This window comes from Melospiza georgiana, chromosome 3 (assembly GCF_028018845.1).
Source record: "Melospiza georgiana isolate bMelGeo1 chromosome 3, bMelGeo1.pri, whole genome shotgun sequence".
Lineage (NCBI taxonomy): Eukaryota > Metazoa > Chordata > Aves > Passeriformes > Passerellidae > Melospiza > Melospiza georgiana.
This window is the reverse complement of record NC_080432.1, coordinates 16830895-16851744: the sequence shown is the minus strand read 5'-3', so window position 1 is coordinate 16851744 and position 20850 is coordinate 16830895. Positions and strand designations below refer to the sequence as shown.

Genomic DNA, 20850 nt, shown 5'->3' with positions numbered 1-20850 from the left:
GCTTCTGCATGTACTGATATCCAGCAGGAGAAGCCCTGTGACCTCCTCCTGGCAAACACATGAAGTCCTGAGCTCACCTTCTGCACCCTGCTCTGGGGCTACAAGCCTTGTTATGCCACCAACCTGCAGCACCTGCTGTGCCAGACCCAGCAGTCCTGTCTTGCCACAAAGTCAGCCCTGAGCTAGGACTGCAAGGTGAGGGGCTGGGAGATTGCCCTGCCTTCAGGAAGGATGAATTCAGCATTAAAGGATGGCTCTACCTTCCATCTGAGCTCTTCATAGTTTACTCTGCATGGTCCAGCTAGGAGACAGTTGGGCAAGCAGATGAAGAAGCCCATGGTGCTGAGGAGCAGAAATCTCTCCTCCTAGCAGGCCTCTCTGCATTTCTAGAGGCTGCCTTCAGCAGGACGTTGCAGTGTCTGCCCTGCCTCAATTCACCTCTCCTTGCCTTTCATTCCCTTCTCAAGTACCATCTCAAGATGGCTCTGCCCCTTTTCTGGTTTCTCTGCTGCTTTGAATATCCTTGTGCTCTCCAGAGACTTTTCTCACAGTGGTTTCCTAACCAGAACTTTCCCCTGGTCTTTCCAGATCCCTTTGGTATCTCCTGCTCTGGTTTCTGTCTTTTGAGGAGATTTGTTTGAGCTCATTCACAGCCAAACACAGCTCTCATTCCTTCTCTTGAGAGTGTTGCTTAGGATCAGTGCTCATTTGCTGTCCTTTGCTTCCCATCAGTCTTCCTCATCTCCAGATCAGGCTGGTAAATCCAGGTGCAGCTGCCTCTGAAGAATACAGGATGGGAAGGAGGCTGACACTGGTGTAGCCCAGCAGGCTGTGTCCTTGCCCCATGGTCTGTCTCCAGACCCCTTTGGGGTCACTCCACACACACAGAAACTCTCTGGAATGTGCCCTTGCCCATAGCAATAGTTTCTACTATTGCTCTGTTGTAATCTTTGTTCATGCCTTGAGCTAAGAAATCCCAAATTCTTTCCCAACCTTTACTCTGACTCGATTTTCCTGTTCTTCCTGTACATGTTTTGTAGAAATTCTGGCTGGTAAGAAATCCTGTGTCAGCACATTTCCTCAGCTGTTTTGCATTGTTCAGATCCAGTATTTGTTGAGCAGAGATGGCAGAATTTCACCCTGGGTTGCTTATAACAGCAGCAGAAATAAGGTTTGTAGTGGACTATGGCCTCAACAATCTCTCAAGTCGACCAGAATTCCACCATGGGGGTTAATTTGCAATTCAGAATGGATCTTGTGCATTGATTTCTGGGGTGTGTGTGGTAATTTCTGAGGATAACTCACAGAAAGGTACACTAACAAAGGATTAACCCTTAAATGCCATAGCCTGCTGCATATTCATACATCTCATACATGATGCATAAATTCCATTCAAACACAGGATTCTGTCTGGTCAGTGTCTTCTTCCTCTGAATCCTGACAGTGTCGTCCTACCCAAGCCAGGCAGGAAGAAGTTTGTTTCTCCTGATAATGGAGCAATAAATTCTCTTTCTCTGGAAGATTTAGGTGTCCTGTGGCTGCTATCTCAGTGCAAGTCCTTTCTGTAGAAAAAAAGTATCCTACATAGCATAGTTTCTATTTTAACATTTTATTACAACCTAAAACTATATTTAACACACTACTTAAGAGAATTAATAACACAACACATATAATATTCATTTTAATATTTGCAAAAAGCCAATCCTAAAATATGCTTCACAGCACAATATTGTGAATATTTTTCACAGCACAAAGCCAGGGAAGCTCTGTAACTTCTTGCCTTGCCTGTGTGGTTCCTCTTTAGGAATAAGTCAAATGAAGACCTACTTTCCACTGTGGTATCATAACACTTCTGGCCATCAAAGAGCCTTTTTCCCCGTCCCTGTTCCCACTGGCAATTCCATCAGTAGCTTGGCTCTGACTCTCCTCACATCCCTGAACCAGCTGTGCTGTGTTAAAAATGCGTATTTTACGATTGGCTTTTGGCAAATATTAAAATGAATATTATATGTGTTATGTTAGAAAGTTATGCTGTATTAATTTTTTTAGGTAGTGTGTTAAATGTAGTTTTAGGTTATAACATAGTGTTAAAATAGAAATTATGTATGTGAGATATTTTTTTAAGAAAGGAATAAGGTACTCGCACCAGATAGCAGCCCCAGGACACCTAAATCTTTCAGAGAAAGGGAATTTATTGCTCCATTATCAGGAGAAATGAACTTCTTCCCGCCTCGCTCAGCCCTGAAGATGCTGTCAGGATTCAGAGGAAGGAGCTGACACTGACCAGACAGAATCCTGTGCTTGAATGGAATTTATGCATCATGTATGAGATGTATGAATATGCAACAGGCTGTTGCTTTTAAGGGTTAATCCTTTGTTAACGTGAGTCCTTTTTCGGGCTTATGTTGCCCAGAAAGAGGTACCCGGACATCCGTAACTCTTTGTTTCTTTTGTCTCATATTGCCCTAAATCCAAATTGTCCAAATTATTATTACTCTAATTGTATGACTATTTTTATAACCATTTTATTACTATTAAACTTTTAAAATTTTAAAAACAAGTGACTGGCGTTTTTCACAAGGGGCTCTTTCACGGGCCCGCAGAGCTCCCGCCCTCAGCAGCGCCGCCCCCTCAGCGCCCCGGCCCACAGCGAAATGGCGGCCGGGCTCGTGCCCGCAGTAGAGATGGCGCCGCGGCCTCTCCGAGGCGGGGATTGGCGGGGGCGGTGGAGGGGCGGGGCGAGGGGCGCGGCCGGGGGCGGGGATTGGCGGGCGCGCCTGGGGGGCGGGGCCGGGCAGTGCCGGGCAGGGCGCGCGGCGAGTGAGCGCGGCCCCGCTCCGCTGCCGCCGTCTCCGCCGCCGCCGCCGCCGCTGCCGCCCCCGCCCCGGCATGAGGAAACGCAACGAGTCGGTCACGGTGGAGCATGAGCGCGCCGCCGCCGCCGCTGCCGCCGTGCCCGGGCCCCTCGACAAGGGCTGCAGCCTGAGGCGAAGCCTGCGCCTGCCTTCCTCCGCCGCCGCCGAGGGCATGAAGCGACCGCTGGGCAGGTGAGCGCCGCCGTCGCTCCGCCGGGCTTTGTTATCCCCGTGTCACCGTCTGGGGGACACCGAGAGCCTGCCGGGGAGCGGGACGGCAGCGGGGCTGGGTTTGGCGAGCAGAGAGGACGGGCCGAGGAGCCGGCGGGACGGACAGGTACGCGGGCCCGGGATGGTACCCAGCTCAGCCCCGCTCCCCGGTTTCCCTGGTTTTCCCGGTTTTCCCGGTTTTCCCGGTTTTCCCGGTGTGCCAGATACCGGCCCCGCGGTGCTTTCCGTTCTCGGGGCAAAGGACTGGCCGGAGAGCGGGGCGGTAACGGGACCAGCCAAGGATGGGAGGGGTTTGGTGCTCGGTGCTCGTACCTGGGCGCTGCCGCCTCCATCCCCCTTTGGAGCAGGCAGGCGTTCTCCCAAAAAAACAAAAATAAAAATGGCTAGCACGGAATCCTTCCGTCAGAGAGCGTATGTGGAGCGGCGGGGCCCTGCAGGTAGGATGCGTGCGTTTTTGGGAGAAGCTGGTGGCTGTCAAAGTGATCTCTTTGGCGTAAATGAATCAGATTTAGGGGTCACTAGGAGAAGCTGACATGCGTGACTGTTGGAAGGAGTTTAGCCGTGGCTTTTTGCCAGGTATGTGAACGTTTTAAACGTATTTATAGTGGGGAAATGTTTGTGTGCCTTTCTAAAAAGACTGTAACAATAGAAGGTGCTTATCACCTGGACCCTTCATCGTGTAAGATTTTTGGGGGGATGCAATACACGATCAGAACCTGCCTCCCTGGCTCTCTGCAGCTGCGAGTCAAGATACAAGCTTTAATTTCCTCTAAATCAGTATGGTGGTGTTCTTTGTGTTTTGAAAGTGTGGAGAATGTGTAGAACAGCTATGTGGTTTGGGTAGCTGTAATCAAATCGCTGTGCTTCAGCAATACATCAGCCAATTTTTGTTTTTTTTAAAGGTGCTTATCAGTGCATTTCTAGTAAATGAGCTGTTGTGGATATTTCTCTGCTAAATTTTCTGAGATTTTTTTTTCTGTTCTCATAGACAAAATTAGCATTTGAAAAGAGCTGTGGACACTTGTCATGTTCAAAGACAGAGGCTTTAAAATGTGATTTCTCATATTGGGTAATAGCTATTTAATTTTGTGCCCTGGAGGTAAACCTTTGGGATGCTGTCACTGCTCTGTACATGTTCTGACAAGCTTTTGGTAATTGAAAATGGCGCTGAGTTGATCTCTCAGTTTCCATGACTGTGCAGTGGATCCAACAGTGACAGTGCTCGGCTTTTATAACATTTTGAAATTTGGCACATCTATTCTCCTTGTCCAAGTGGATGTCTCCTAGACCAGTGGCACTGGAGTGATGGCTTGCTGGCTCTTCAGCATTGTGAATGGCACTCAGGCACCTTTCACTCAAATGGAAATGCTCTGTGGGTGGTGAGCAAGCCCTGAGAGCTCCGAGTGCAGGCTGTTGGCTTGGTCTGGCAGGCAGGCAGGTGCTTTGTGGATCCCAGACACAGCACAGCTGTATTGGGAGGGCCAAGCTAAAAATAGGGAAAGCACATCCTGTCTGCGAGAAACACTCTTGTGTTTATTTTCTCCATTTACACGTTTGAAAGCGGTCAGCAGTCAAGCTTTCCTCGGTTTTCTCCATTTTCCACTTTTGAAGCCTGTTTCAGTAATTCCTGAAGTCCTGCATGGATTCTGGCCCTTCCTCCCTGCTTCCCACCTCCTCCTGTCCTTTTTGGGTCAGGTATTCTATATTCCACACAGCAGCGTTTCTCAAACTCGTGACATTGTAGGAGAATCTTGTTTGAAGCTGGCTTTTCCTTTTCCACATTTTCAAATATCTGTGATGTTTTGTTTTTTTTTCTTTCATGCTGTCCTGTGTTGCCTACCTTCCTTACTGACTTTCAGTGGCCCTTCTCTGACTTTCCTCACCTTGCGAGCCTTCAGACAGTGGCTTGCAGGCAAAGTGTCTCTGTCTGCCAGTACCTTCCAGCAGTGTTTTTTATGGGACAACAAACACACTGCTGAATCTTAGTGTGCAGGAAGGGGAGGTCCAGGCAGAAGAAGTTATGATGCCCAGAGATAAGGTTCTTGTCCAGAACAATCACCCTGAGTCAGGTCAGACAGCCTTTAGCTCCATGTCCCACCTTTGGTGGACAGCAGGGAGTGTTTAAGGAAGAGCATGGGGAAATGCATGCAGTGACCTCCCCAGGGCAGTTGTGGTCAGTTATGTGGCCAACAAGTTGCTGTTACACCATCTAGATCATCATATTTTAATATGCAAGGTCATGCCGTTATTGCAGCATTCCTTATACTGCTGGGAATAAAAGTAGTCAAGTAGTCCTTGGTTGTTGTTTTCAATGGGTTATATCAATTTTACTCCCCAGCTTGCCCAAGCTGTGAGGTAAAAATTCAGCTGCAAGGTTCCTGAGGTGGAGGTGCCATAACATCTGAAATTGGGGATTTGTACCAGACTGTTCTTAGCTTGCTCCTTGATGAAAGAGTTAAAATCAACTAATGGATGCTGTGTTAAAGGGGAAGTTGGGCTGGCTGCATTTCGTGCTGCTGGCTTGGGGAAGCAGCACATATGTCTGGCTTCATCCTGTGGGTTTCCACCTCTTATTTGTGAACCATACAAGCCCCTGGCTGGGAAGGCAAACCAATCCCCAGTGGCTGTGTGGTTGTGCAGCCAAGGGCTGATCCTGTGCCATATTCCATGGGTCAGGAGCAAGGAGAGGGGAGGCTGCAGAGGCAGCTGTGCCTGCAACTGCAGCAGTGACCAGGAGGCTGCTGCTGTGTGCCCTTCTCCTGCTCACATCCAGCTCCTCAGCAAAGGCTAAATAGCACCCCAGGTGATGTTTGTGGGATACAGAGCTGGCTCAGTACCAGCAGCAGTTTGTTCTTACAGCAGTATTTTTGAATTTTTACCAGCACTGCGTTTGCCCCTCAGTTTTTTGTTCAGTCATAGCATCACAATGTGCTCATTCATCCAGGAGCTGAAACTCATTCTAAAGAGGTGGCTGTGCATTTTGACTGGCAACTGCTCTGTTACAGAAAGCGTGTGCATGGGCTTCAGAGTGTAATGGAGATGGATATCTGATAAATAAGATTTATGTGGCTTTGGCTAGTGCATAGTGCAGTCAGTGTGGCTTTCCTTAAGTGGTTTACAACCAGAAATGAACAAATACAGGTATTTCCATTTTCTTCCATAGATAGCAATAATATCTACTATGAAGTTTACCTAAGCACTTTACAAGTTGCGCCTTTAAAAGTGCATGATTGTTTTTTTAAAGGAGCTGTTTTGTCTGAAATTATTTCTTTATTTACTGCATTATTGCTTTTAATAATAAGCAGTGCTTGCTTTTCCTGGTATGTATGTTTTGTGTGGATGGCCATTCCTCTAATATTTCTGTTGTGAGGCATTTTCCAGGTGCCAGTGTTGGAAGTGCTAGATGGATATTAGGGTGGCATTGTGTTTTGGGTACTTGCTGTGACTCATTTTTGTGCTTGGTGGCTGTGATGTTCTGAGGAAATGTGTTTGAGCAGCCATAGATGTGGAAAACCTTTATGTGGGAGTACAGAGAATAGAGAAAATCAAATGAGCTTAATACTGACATTAGATACCAGAGCAAATTCTCCTATCTCATTTCTGCTGAACCCTGATCCTGGTGATAAAAGGTCACATGCATGTTACCCTTCCCTTCTGTGATGCTACCCTTCCCTTCTGTGACCTCATGGTTATCTGATCCTCATTCAATCCCAATCAATAGTCAGACTATAGACTTGAGGTGTGAATTTTGCCATTATTCTACAGTTATTCTAGAAACACTTGTTTGCTACAAACGTTAGAACTTGTTCCTGTCTCTCTCCATGCTGTGGAGCAGTGAAGTGCTCCAAATCCCATGTGTGTGAGCTTTGTTCCTTGATAGCTGGAGAAGCTGCTGTCCCTTCAGCTGTCCCTGGTACCTTTACACCCCTGATGCTGGCACAAGTCCCTGCAAGGGGAAGTTCTGGGACCTTTCCAGTGCCTGTCCAGCCTGTGCACCCCACAAGCTGGGTATTTTTGGGCTGACACTGCAATTGGATGTAGTTTCAGTTCCACTGCAGTAGCCTTGTTCCTGTCTGTTGTGGAGCATTTCCTGGGTGTTTTGTGAGCATGCAGGGAGGTGCTGAAGGGAAGAGGGTGCAGCAGGCTCTCTGCTCTTCCCCTCTGATGCAGCTGAATTTCCCTGGAACACTGAGTGTGCTCGAGTGTGACAAATGCGATGTGTGGTGACCCTTGGTGCCATCCTGCCCCAGCAGCTGTATTCCCATGGCTCCTTGGATTTAACCAGTGGTACCTTCCCTCTGACAGAAAACTTGGCCATCTCCAATATCTGCCCCTCTGTCCTCTCTCTGCCCCATCCTTGTATCTCTAGACCTAGCCCCCTTTCTTCTGATGTTACTTTTTTAGAAGCATTTGCAGAGTCTTTTATGATTATTCCAGTCTGTTCCATTGTAGCACAGATGACAAATACTTGAATTGTTCTCCTGCAAGTTTTCATCAATATATTTAAGGGTTTTTTTTCCTCAAGTGAATTTTATGCTATTGTCTCTCTTAATTACTGTGTTCAGGTTAAACCAGTTACTTGTCAGGGCTTTCAAAAGAGGAAGGAGGCTGCCTGCATAGAGATATTTCATCAATCATGCTGCTTTTTCACCAATTCCACCTTCCTACTGGGTTACTGCCTCTATTTCAGTTTTTCTTGAGCAGAGTTCACAAAGGAGCTGTGAAATGGTTTCCAGTTGCTTGCCTGTTCTTTCTTTCATAGTAAATACAGGTTGAATCACAGTCCCTCCAATGGGTAAAATATGAAAAAACAGTTTCCTTTGTGTGAGGATTTTTTTTAGTGTGTGGGGCTCTTTTTTGGTTTTGGTTGTGTTGGGGTTTTTTGTTTGCCTTTTTTTTTTTTTGTTGCAGTTCTCTTGAAGAGCATGCACTGTAATATATTGCTCAGATAAGTCAAAAATAGGATTGTGTAACTTTTTCCACCTTTATGTCTTCTTTTTTTTTTTTTTTTTAATTATTTATTTGAAGGGTATCACAGTAGCTCTGTTTCCTGTTTTGTCCTGTGCATTGTCAGCCATTTTGGCAGCTTAAGGCTGGGGAATGCCTCTGAATTTCTCCCAGGTTACCAATCTGGGGCATTAGGTATTCGTTCTCTGCAGCATCTTCCCAGTTTGCTCATCTTTTCCAGCCATTATAATTCTCTTTCCTTGTGCTCATCTTCTCCTCACTCTTTCTCAATGACACATTAGTCATTTGGCAAAAATAGCAATATTCCCTGCAATGTGGGGAATTATTTGTTTTATTATTGTGGGTTGTTTTAATTTCATATTTTTTTTTTAATTTAAAGATTTGTGGAGTTACAATGTTGACATGTAGCAGTTCTGTGCCTCAGTGTGTTACTGTTACAGCCTATCTTTTTTTCACCATTTTCATCACTGACTTTGGAGGTTTTTTTTTTAGTGTTAACTAGGTGTGGTTTACTCTCTTAAACATCCCTTGAGACCCAGCATCCTCCTGCAGGTCTCTCTGTATGACCTAAAATTTCTGTCTTTGCATCCAGTGTACCATGAGCCTCTCTGGATTTTCTGTAATAAGAGCACAGCATTTTTTCTGCTGCATCTGCTCTGTTGTGTCCGAGCAGTTTCCTCAGAGACCTCTGCTCAAGCAGGAATGTTCAGGCTGAAGAGAGTTTGCCCTCTGGTTTGGTGTTGGTCTCCCTAAACTCCTGATTTCCTTGCAGTGCAATATTTCTGACATCATCCTTGCCCCTGGGTTCAGTTGCTCTGCTTTGATGGCTTGTGTCTGAATTAATAATTACCATGGTATTGCTAATTGCTGCTACTTTGCTTTCTGCTTGGGAGCTGTATGAATTGCCTCTACTTGTTTGAGTATCCCTAAACTTCCCTTGGGTTTGGTAACTCCTGGGACCAACAGGGCTTCCCTGTCATCTCTGGAGTGAAGGTGCCTGTGGAGATCAGGGTCTTCCCAGCATTGTCACCTTCTCTTCTGTCCTTTCTGGAATGTGGCTGCTGTGCCAGAAATCAAGTTCTCTGCAGAGGCAGTCACAGGTCACTGCAGTGGATCTGTAGGTTTTCTCCAGGGTGCAACGTAGATGCATTTATTTTTGGTGAAAACAATGTTGGGGTGTTTTTATTAAAACTAATGATGGTGACATCATTTCCTCTCCAGAATCCCCTTTCTGCTCCATGTTCAGGGGCCTGGTGTACCCCAGCAGGACTTTTGCTGTATTTGAAGAGTGCTGCCAGCTGGGTCTGGGCTCCTTGGAAAGGAGCAGTGCCTGCTTAGGAGGCTGCAGCCAAGTTACTTTATCCTCCTAGGCATGAAGGGCAGGGCAGATTATTTTGGTAAATCATGTCAGGATGTGAAATTAGTGCATTCTACAGCAATTTCCCTATAAAACCTGGGGTTTTGTGAGCTCATTGGGTAGCTGTGCTGTGTCCTGTTGGAGCTCCAGCAGCAGCTGGCTTCTGGCATGGGGAGTGAGTGAGAGACTGCAAGCAAGGGAAGTTTACTAAGGATGTAATGTGAGAGCACTATGTTAATGTAGCTGTGACTGAATCAGTACCACAAGAAGATTAAAAGAAAGTGCTTCAGCTGTATTAAAAGGGTAACAGGAGACCTAGGAGACTTTAAAGCCATTAGCCTGAGGTGGAGTCAGTGCAATTTAAATTGCAAGAGTTAATTTGAAATTCAGTGGAAGAAGATTTAACAGCTAAATATATATACTAATGAAAGTAGATCTGTCCTGTGGAAGGACACTGTAAAATGCAACAGGTTTGTCAAGATTGCAACCTGGTTGATCAAAGTATCAGCAGTAAAATTGTTTCTCCAAAGCACTTGACTTTGTACTGTAGTTTTATTGACATTGCTTGCACTGCTAATGGAAAGCGTGATATCTCTATTGAAAATTGGCTCAATGGAGAGAGAAACAACTGGGAAATTGGAGTGGTATTGATCCTTGAGTTCAAAGGTGTGTAATTTTGTATATAATCATCCCAAGGATGAGTTGGTTATCAGTTACTATTGATAAACATGGGAGGAGGAGAGGATTGATGAGGGCTGATGGATGGGGAAGTCAGCAGTTCAGAGCAGATAGCCAAATAGTGAAAAGGTCACCAGGACACAAGCAAAGCTGGCAGGATGGTGGGGAGAGAGGGCAGGGGTTGTGACAGGGATAGGAATGGTGGCAGAGGGTGAAGCTGTGCTAGGTAAGTCACCTCTGTAAGCTGTCGTGTGTCCCTGAATATCCCTTAGCCAGACAGGGAGGCTGCCACCTAGGCTGTGCACTTTTGCCTTCCTGGCACACATCTCCTTCCTTCTCTCTCTCTCTAGTGCAACACTTGGCTCCAGAAATCTGCCTCTTTCACACTGAAGGCAATTCAAACTTTCAAACAGAATTTCCTAATTTTAGACTCTATCACATGCCTTGATCATTCACTGAGCTAACAGGAACCATGACTATTTGCTTTCCAAATCAAAGTGTTTATTTAACCCAGATTTATTTCAAGAGTGTAACTCTTACTGAGAAATAGAGCAATAGAAAAGATTGTTAGACTAGAAGATTAACTTTAAAACACAAACACTTGAAAATATTTGAGATAAGTCCCATGGCTGCCCTTCTTCAAAACTATATGTCCAATTTTTACCCACTTAAAGTGGTTGTTAATTCCTCTTGAAAAAGAGATTAGTGTTGAGTAATAAGGGCCATAAGGTCACATGAAGTCTCCTCTCCCTTTTTACTAAAAGTGTGCAGAATAAAGGATTTCATGTGGCATAGCTGAAGAAATGAATAAACTGAAGAATATGTGAATAACCGAAGAAACCCTTTTGGAAGGGTACTCTTCAGTGGCATTGTGCAAGCTCAGAGCAGAGTACAGAAAATGCATTTACCCTCTCCAGAGCCTGGTTTCCCTTCCCCTGGCAGTAAAGTTTCCCCTGGGGTGACTATTCTGAGACAGAGGAGCCTGCACTAATGAGGATGATGTAAACTGGAAACTTGGAGTCAGGGCTCCCAGGCTGCAGCATCCTTGCTTGTGGAGCAAAGTGTGTTCAAGGTGTTGAAGAACTGAATAGATGTTAAGACTTCTTACAATGCTCAGGAAGGGAAGCCTGGCACTCTTTTCTCTCTTAAAGCAGTCTGATTTCACTTTTTGTAAAGTTTTGATTAGTTTCAGAGCAGCTTCAGGAAGCAAGAATAAAGCTGACAATACAAGTTTTATACTGCTGAATGTGAAAACTGTGAATTGCACACAGTCATTGGAAATAGCCCTTTCTCTTGTTCTTGCAAACCCAGCAGAAATGCAGTGGCTGACCTTTGCTTTCAGTTTCTGATAGCCTTGTGCTGTCTCTTATAAAACATTATTTTCCCCTTTCACTACCAGAGTAGGGACCACATTTCATTTTAAACTTTGGCAGGCTGATGTGCAAGTGCTGCTTAGCACAGCTGGTCAGAGCATGGTGCTAATGACACCAAGGTTGTGGGTTCAGTCCCTCTGTGGGCCATTTGCTCAGGAGTTGGACTTGATGATCCTCGTGGGTCCCTTCCAACTGGGAATATTCTGTGGAACTGTTTTGTTTCCCTGCAGTTAAGTGAAAACTCCAACGCCTGGTCTTCACCTTGGAGTTTGTGTTTTCTGGGTTGGCTCTTGAAGGTTTTGTAGTGTTAGCAATGGCTTTGGTTTTAATTGTCCTTAATTTTTTTTAAGCCTTTGTCATTTGGGAGTTCTTTCCCCCACAAGATGATAGCTAGAGCTGGAATCCCTGAATAAAGCACAGATGAACAGAGATTAATCTGCCTGCCTATATGCAAAATGCCCCCTGTTCAAAGTATGTCAGGGCCAACAGCAGTTCTATATCTGCTCATACATCTGTTCTTTAACTCTGGCTGTTGTTTTATGGCCATGCAGTGTTTGTTAAGCCTCCCTTTTTAAACGGGTCACAATTACAGAGGACACTGTGACTGCCAGCTGAATGTAACTGTGCTGGGCTGACAGTCAGCATATGTAATGTTTTGGCATTGTTTAATGTTCTTGTTTGCTTGTATGCTTCCAACGGGGAACAGTTGGTCTATTGTAATCAAAATGTATTGCTAACGATGTGTTCTGAATCTAAAAGGTGGCAGTATCACTGCTAACACAAAAACATTCTTTTTCTTCAGGCTTCTCAGAAGGAATGGCTTCTGATCTCTGCCAGCAAAAGTAGAGCTTTTTTTCAGCTGGAAAGTATAAGATGACCATTTTCATGTGTTTGGAAGGAAAAATGTCTACAATACACAAATGAATCTTTTGCTCAGGTGATTTAGATGAAAGCCAGAGCCACAGAGCCTGCTGCTAGTGGTAATTCTCAGGCTGTGTGGCTGCCTCACAAGAACTGCTATGTGAAAATGTGATTTCATGCTTACCAAGTTGTGCTGCTTGGAAATACAGATCTGTTCCCTCAGATGTATCCACAAGAACAAAGAGTGAACCTGAGTTCTTGTTCTTGCTGCAAGGTTAACACACTCATGCAGGTCTGTGGGGTTTCGAGCACTTTAACAATGGGTAATTGGTGGCGGGGGAATTGGCTTGGCTGTACTGTGTGCTGCCTCAATTATGATATGCATTCAGCAGGCAAATGGCTTTAAATGCAGGTTAGGAGCTGTGCTGGAGCATTATGTGTCTGAACCAGTTCTGCTCTTGAACTCTGCTTGTGCACCTTGATTCTCCTCCCCATGGAGGTGAGTGTGCTTGGGAGAAATGAGAATTTCCAGACTCGGCTGCTCTCAAGCTTCTGTTTTGCACTTCCAGTTCTGTTTCAGTCGTTTGGTGTTTATGTTCTGGTTTTTCCTCTTTCATTAGCAGACAACTAATGAGTTCCTCAGCTCACAGAGTAGTGAGAGGGCTGTGCCTTCAGTCTAAACCAGCTGTCAGCTGTGAAATGAGTAAAAAACTTAAGAATCTGGTAAACACTGTGGAGGGAGTGTACTTGTTGTATCTCAATGCCAAGCTCAACTAAAATCTAATGTGGGTGACTTCAGATTTGATTAGTGTCAGCAGCATTGCTGGTGAGCTCTGGAGAAAGCATGTCCTTAGAATTTAAACAAGGGCTCATACCAGAAAGGTTTGGGCACAGACTAAGTGGCTGTTGCAGAAAATGCATTCGGGAAAAGTCAACAACCTTAAAACCCGAATCCCCAAGCCTGCTTTTCTGTCCCAAAAGTCAATTGTTCTGTTGCTGAGGGTTTAATTATTTGTTGTTTGCTACATACTTAAAATGACAGTAGCATCTGCCCCTTCCTTTTTAAAATGTAGCTTTCAGGTTAATCTTGTCACATGCAGTTCACGCTAATGGTAATACCACTGTACCCAAGCATTGAGAAATAACATAGTTGCTGCTTAGGCCATGCTGTCAGCATACATTTAAAATAAATTGGTGCTGTGTTGCCAAATGTTCAGCCCATTCTTGTCTCCTGCTCTGTGAAACATGTAGATTTCATGCAATTGGAATGTTGAGTTATCAAGACTGGTGTTCTGAGCTCCTGTACTTCAAAGGATGTGCCAATGCATAGTGATTTAATCAGACAAGCTGTGTTATTACTGCATTTAGGGTAGTCAGCTTAGACAGTGGTTGTGAGGAGGAGAGCCCAAGCCCTGGCATTGGGAAGGGATGGGGTGCTGATGGGGGAAAAGTTAGATGTCCCATATCCCTGTCCTATTAAATGCTTGTGAGAGCCTTTCCCTCCCTTGCTTAATTTATTCTGCTTTTTGCAAGTGTGTTCCATGGACAAAGACCCATACATTACCTGCAAGCTGCTCTGTTATTTCTGCTCATTAATGCTGTACACTTGCCTTTCCCTCCCTTCATGGGCTTGTTTTTGTTTTTGTTTTTTTCCTGCAGCGCTCTGAGTCCTGGCATAACCTTTGCTGGCATTTCAGTGCTATCGACCTGCTCAGCAGAGCTTTCCTCTCACCCTGAGTGCTGATGCCACATTTTCCCCCCACTTGATGCATCAGAATTTTGATTCTTTCAGGTCCTACCCTGATCTTTTCTTCTCCAAGCTGAAATGTGGTTGTGAGGGTCTCAATAGCTGGAGCTTGGTGTCCCCTCCTGAAAAAAATTAATTGAAATGCTTTCCTTTACTTTGCACTTATATCTCTTGGAGGAACAGAGCTAAATTCATGACTGGGTAGATGGCTTCCTTCTTGCTGTTTAGTGTTTTAAGTTAATGCTTAACCATTTGATATTAATCAGAATGAGGCACAGAAAAGCAGTCTGTGATAATCTGGGTTGTAAGAGGGGAATGAGGTAGTGAAGTGGGGGAATTTGGGAGCTTAAAGTTTCCAACCTCACCTGCATTCAGGTAGGTGGAACAACAGTGAAGATGTTAGCCCAGCCAAAAGGAGATGGTTTGTAGGCTTTGTGGGAATAGATAGTTTGCAATAAAGGAGGGAAAGGAATGTGTCTGAGGCAGCAGTTGTACAATCTCTGTAAACTGGTCCTGAGGGCTCCTTCTTTGGAACCTTCTTAGTTATTTCTACCACATGCATCTCCACAAATTTACCTATTTAAAAGGCTAATTTTATGTGTGTTTGCATTTATCTGTTACAATGCAGATACAGGGTTTGGTCTTTTCTACAATGAACTTCTCTTTGTGGCCCCACTAACCAGTGCCAGCTTCAGGCTGCATAGGTGTGGGAGTGAATGGAAGGTGGGGTAAACTGCATAGTTTACTCATGGAGAGCTTGTCAAGTGAACTGAGGTGATTTCTCTGACTGCAGGTGATGTGGGGGGATTTTTAAAGATGATAGAGGTTCAGAGGGCCTAACTGAAAGCAGCATCAGTAGTCTTTTAATCGTAGTCTTTGATTGATAGTCTTTTCTTTGATTGATTGTAGTTCTTTGATTTACAGTCTTTTCTATAATAGTAGCAAAGAAGAATAGACTTCAGTAGCCAGCAGTGTTTTTTATTGTTAGAATTGTTTGTTATCATTTGACAGGAAATTCAAAGTTTTATGGGTGTATTGACATCTTGTCATTTCTTAGTTTTGAAGTTTTTCCTCTGTTGGGACACCTTTACTTTCCATCACTGATGGTGGTGTGTCTGTTGACAAAATAAGTTGTCACAATATTGTGAGAAACTTGGAGGTAGAGCTTGCATGTTTAAAGAGATTATCAAAAAGCTCAGCTTGCTTTTCTTTTGTCTTTTTGGTTATTTTTTAATGAAAACCCATAGGCTTTAAATTTGTTGACTTTCCCCCACCTTATTAAGCCAATTATTCCTTTAATTTATTTTTTAATTTAAAGAGGAATAGCAGAACATCCCAAATGTTTGCTTCTGGGTAAAGTCAGACTATAGAGTGCTGTAGCTTTTCCAGGGTTGGGTCTCTGCTGATGGGGGCTTGAATACTTTGCTTCATCCTAGTTTTTAAAGCAAATATTTAAGAAGGCTTGCTTAGTGTTTTATTCCCCTCTCTCTCCCTCTTTTCCATTGATGCAAATAGGAGCATTTAGCAGCTTTAGCCAGATTGGGATGTTTGGGTAGCTTTTTCTGTTTCTGCCCAGTGGGCAAGTCATTCAGCTTTGTTTGTATTCTGGGAGCCTTCTTATTTTCTGTGAGAAATCACTGCTCAGTGAGAATGCAGCCAGTCTGATTTGTTGCCTGAACCTGGCAAATTTTAGCCCATTCAGCTCAGCTCTGGGTCACCAGAGGGAGGTTGTGAAGCGTGGGCTGTCACAGTTTGCCAAGTGTTTGTGGGAGGAATTAAGGGGACAGCTGTGTAAGGTAGTCTGTCTTTGCTAGGAGGAGGAGAAGGGACAGGGTGACTTCTTGGGATCTTCTGTAGCCTCTTTGCTCTCCATGTATCTGTAACATGACTAAAACAGTCTCTGATTTAAAATGCTTATTTTAAGTCAAGTGATGAACATTTTAGATGCTACAGTGATGAGAGCAGAATCTGACTCCATGTTTCAGAAGGCTGATTTATTATTTTATGATATATATTACATTAAAACTACACTAAAAGAATAGAAGAAAAGATTTCATCAGAAGGCCAGCTAAGAATAGAATAGCAAAGAATGCTAACAAAGGCTTAGAGAGTCCAAAAACAGAGAGTCCAAGCCAGCTGACTGTGATTGGCCATTAATTAGAAACGACTCTATGAGACCAATCACAGATGCACCTGTTGCATTCCACAGCAGCAGATAACTATTGTTTGCATTTTGTTCCTGAGGCTTCTTAGCTTCTCAGGAGGAAAAATTTTAAAGAAAAGATTTTTCATAAAAGTTGTCTGCGACAGTTCTTGTTATGCCATGTATTTTGGTTTTTTCCTCTACCGCCCATAAAGTCACTTCTGTCACTTGTGTGCTCAAGGTCTTTGCTTTCCACATCCTGTGCTCTGGGTTCCTGCTGGGAGAGCTCTGCTGTTTGCAGTTTGGAGAGCTGGGGACATGAGGGACTCCAGAGTGACAGCATTCCCTGTCACTACTGAACAAGCAGAGCCTCGTGCTCTGGTGTCTGCAGCAGTTTTGTTTCACTCCTGCCCCAGGCAGATCACAAAGGGCACGGTGGGCTGTGGGTGCATTTATCTGTAGATCCTTTAGGGACTGCAAGCACAGCCTGTGTGTGTTTCTGATAAATGTTGTCCTTGCTCTGCTACAGGATCAGTTTTAGTCTCTTGTTTCACCCTTGGCCTGCCCTTTCACCCTGCTAGCACATCTGATCAGGAGATGCTAATGGAAGCACTCCCAGTGTAGAAATGATTGAGATGATCTGCAGTAGAAATTATTTCCATCTGAATCTGGATGCCAGAGCACGGCACAGGATTCTGGTGATTGGACATTGTTCATGAAACCTCCCAGGTTTGCTGAGAGGAGGGGGCTGCACTCAGGGGAAGCTGTCATGAGAGGACCCCCAGCTTCTCCTTGCCAGCCCAAATACAGAATGTGCTTGTTCTGGGTGAATGTGGGACCTTCATCCAGGTGGAAGCTATGAGGGAAACCTTCTGGTTCTGATGTCTCACTTCCAGGGAAGATTTCCTTCTGTCAGACTGAGGTATGTCTGGAGAGGGAATGTGCTTTTCCATGTTCACTTCAGGAAAGTGCATGAAGCAAAAACCACTTCATGTTTTCTCTGTGTTTGGACAGAACCCAGATGTTGGGAAAAAAAACTTTGGTAAATGCAGGGGGCAAAATGTGAAGATGGGGATTTTGTTTTATTGTTGGGTGTTCTGTGAGATGTTTTGTTGTTTTGAGGTTTTTTTTACACATTTTTATTGTTCCAGGAAATAAATTTCTGATATTCTTAAATATCTTCAGTTTGCAGCTTTTTATTTTCTACATCACTTGTATTTTCCAACTAAGACCTGCTGAGTTTTCCGGTGAAAAGGTGGTGACAAGTATGTTGCTTTTGCCTGAGCACACCAAAATTTCCTTTTGCAGGACATATATTTCCTGAAATAGCTTTTCTACCAAGCAATAGGAGTTTAATTTAGTTAAATAACTCACTGAAGATTCACCTGATAATTTTATAATGTCTGTACTTCAGCATATATTCTTGGATTTATCTGGAGAAAAGCTGTCTGGTGGATGGAAGCTTTGCCCTGGTTACATTGTAAGTAGACATCTCCCTGGAGATGAGGTGTAAATGTCACATTGCTGATTAGCATCTGACATGGGCCATGGGAGCAAAGAAAGGGATGCCTCAGTTCAGGCTCCAAAAAGGAGAAACTGGAATAATTCCTGAGCTCTGACAGTGTTACCTGGACAAATGTCCTCCTGAGTGTTTTCTGTTCCTGGTTCCAGCTTGTGCCTGGGCTCTGGGAAGTGGGGAAGTGCTTTGCCCCTGTTTTGATGTGCTCTGGTTGTGCCTGCAGGAGTTAAGACCTGGCTCTGTTGTCTTCCTAAGCGAGTGGGGTTTTTATTCTGTAGGAATGAAATCCTGGCATATGCAAAATTCCCCTGGCAGAGCTCTTGGCTGCTTCAGGATCTGAACCCCAGGCAGGAAAACTTGCTGGGAAGCCCCATCCTGCCTGGCTGCTCACCTGTACTCTGGGAAGCTGGTGAGGACACAGTGCCTTGGTTTGAGGCATTTGAAGGCATGGACACTCCAAAACGAGTTTCCCCCCTTTTAACTTTAACCACTCCCCTTTTTGCCAATAAGGAGAGATAAATGGGAGTAGATCTAAGTGAAAAAATAACTAGACAAAGTGTTTTAACAAAACTTCACACTTTTCTCAATGAATAGAGCTGAGTTACATTTCAGTTGCTCAGCAGTTAAATGTCAGTTTTCCTTGAGTGATCTCCCTTTGTCTTCCACAAATCCATTCCAGCTATGAAAATAGGTGGTAAGTGCTGATGTAGTGGAAAGCTGGGTTTAATCTGAGAGTAGGGAGCATTGGTCAGCTCAGTGATTAGCCCAAACAAAATGTTGTGTGGGTTTTTTTTCCCAAAGTTGTGGGCATAGGTGGGTCAGTCTGAAGCTTGGGTACTCACTTCGGTTCTTCTAAATCCCATTTTGTATCATTTCCTCTGCTAGTCCTTTGCTGGTTTTGCTTTTCTTACTTTAGAAAACTGGGCTTGAGGTGTGGAAATGTCACTGGAAGCCTTGATGGAGTTCTTTACCTCTTCATTGTCAAATTTGCTGTGGAAAGTATAAAAATCTGTTGAACTTTTCAACGTGGGCTTGTTGCAGCCACAGCTGGGTGACAGTGACTTAGTAATATATTTTTCCCCCTTTGGAAAAATAACAATTGTTTTAGCTTGTGAAGAAAAGGGCTTTAATTTTGGTAGCACGTGTTTCTGAAGTCCAAAATGTCGTTCCAGGGTGAGAGGAGGCACACAGGCACTTGTAAGCATGTAGTAGTGTGCTGAAGGCAGGGTTTGGATGAATAACAGGATATCCTCTTCTCTATGAGCACCTTAGCAGTCATGCCAAAAACTTAGGGAGAGATTGGAATGTCTCCATTTTTGCTGGGCTGAAAAAGTGTTCCTGAGAGTCTTGGCTTTTGATTCACAAAATTTCAGATTTTGAAAATTTTGGTACATGATTAAACTATTTCCATCCCAGTTCTATCTGTACACTCGTTTTTCGTGTACAAATGTGTAAAAACCAGATCTTTAGTCTCTCTGTTTCACAATAGCTGACAGTGGCTAAACCCTCTTAGCTCGAGTCTAGAGCAAGTTTAGCTTGTCAGCTCCAAGAATTGCCAAATGGGAGATGAATAATTTCATGTCTTTTGGAAAGATTGTTCTCTGATTTCAGTAGCCTGCAGTTCCCAACACTGAGAACTGTTTGCTCACTGGCATGGAACATGATTGTTGCTCAAGACTGTCTGCTGAAAAGGAACAGAAATTGTGTTGCCTGAAGGCTTCCCATGGATTTTAGTTCTTGATTGCAGGGCTGGTTGAGAAACCTCAGTGCACATGAAATGTTGGTCAACTAAATAATTACACATAAGCCTTTATGTAAACATATGTGCATATATAAACACACATATGAATGTGCATTTGGTAGTTATTCTGATACAATAAAGGGAATTTTGAGATATGTCACTTGACTAGCTGCTGTGTGTTACTTGATTTTTTTTGGTTGTTTTTTTTTTTTTTTTTTTTTTGTTGTTGTTGTTGGTTAGGATTTTTCTCTTTTTTTTTATTTTTTTTTTTTAGCTTATTCTTCCTAATAAGAATACTCTAGAGAAAAATGAGTGGGGCAATTCTTAGAGAATAATGCTGCAGTTTATGAAATTTATTATATTTTATAACTTAGAAGGGTTTGCTTTTTAGGGCATTGAGAGGTAATCCTTTTAGCTGGACAAAGCAGAATGTCTGCTCCAGTCTGTTAATGAGATAATGTGTAACTTTATCAGTCTCATTACACATTATTTCCTCAAAATATGTGAAAATTGAACTGAACAAAATCTGATAGTGATGTAAATGTAAGTATGATTGGGCTGCTTTTTGGAGATGAACATGTGATATGCATTCTAGAGATTCTGAAATCTGTTAAGTTAGCAGGAAGAAAAGCTCTTGTTACAGAGTCTTTTAAAATGTAATCAGTAGGGAGTTTCTATTCCCTTTTTCTAAGCTGCCTGTCATCAGCTGGTATTTTGGTTACTTCTGCTTCTCTCAAACGACTGAGGCTACACAAACTGTTTGAAATTAGCTTTTGTTTAAAGTGTAAATGACCAGATTTTCAAAACCACCAAGCACAGATCATTGTGAAAATTGCTCCATAAAAATTTTGCTGTATTCAGCTCTGTCTTTCTATATTTTATTTTTCTTTTATCCAGGCGATACGGATTATGGTTTCGATTGAGGAAGGTGATACTCTGGCTGCTGGGAGTGTACATAGCCATCCCATTTCTAGTGAAACTTTGCCCTGCTATTCAGGCAAAGCTGGTCTTCCTAAACTTTGGTAAGTGACTCAGTGGCTGAGGGGACAAGGGGAGTTTGTTTGCCTTCACTTTCACCCTGCATCTGAGCAGCTTGTGAAGGACATGAACTTTCACAGGTTGTAAACCTCCCCAGACTGTGGTTTGGAAAGCATTCTGTGTGGTTGGTGTAGCATGTCTTTATATAAATAGAGTGACCAAACCAAAGCCAGTTTTCAGCCAAAAGAGTTTTTCCTTCAGGAAAACTGTGCAATATGTCAGCTGTGTTTCTCTGAGGGGTTCCTCACAGTTGCATGAGTAGACAGCAAGGAATTGAAATTAAACCCAGCAATCTAAATTTGCACTTAAACCTTACTTGTATTTTATAATGAAATTTTG

The 20850-nt window shown here is 43.7% G+C and overlaps 1 protein-coding gene across 1 annotated transcript in view; it reads left to right on the top strand.

The window, feature by feature from the left end:
• Positions 1 to 2856: 2856 nt before the first annotated feature.
• The window catches only part of ABHD12 (abhydrolase domain containing 12, lysophospholipase), a 35678-nt gene continuing 17684 nt past the window's right edge, over positions 2857 to 20850 (top strand). Inside the window, exons 1-2 of the mRNA XM_058020179.1 lie at positions 2857 to 3047; positions 20371 to 20495. Coding sequence (XP_057876162.1) covers positions 2890 to 3047; positions 20371 to 20495 — 283 coding nt within the window. The 5' untranslated portion in view covers positions 2857 to 2889. The remainder of the gene's footprint in view (positions 3048 to 20370; positions 20496 to 20850) is intronic.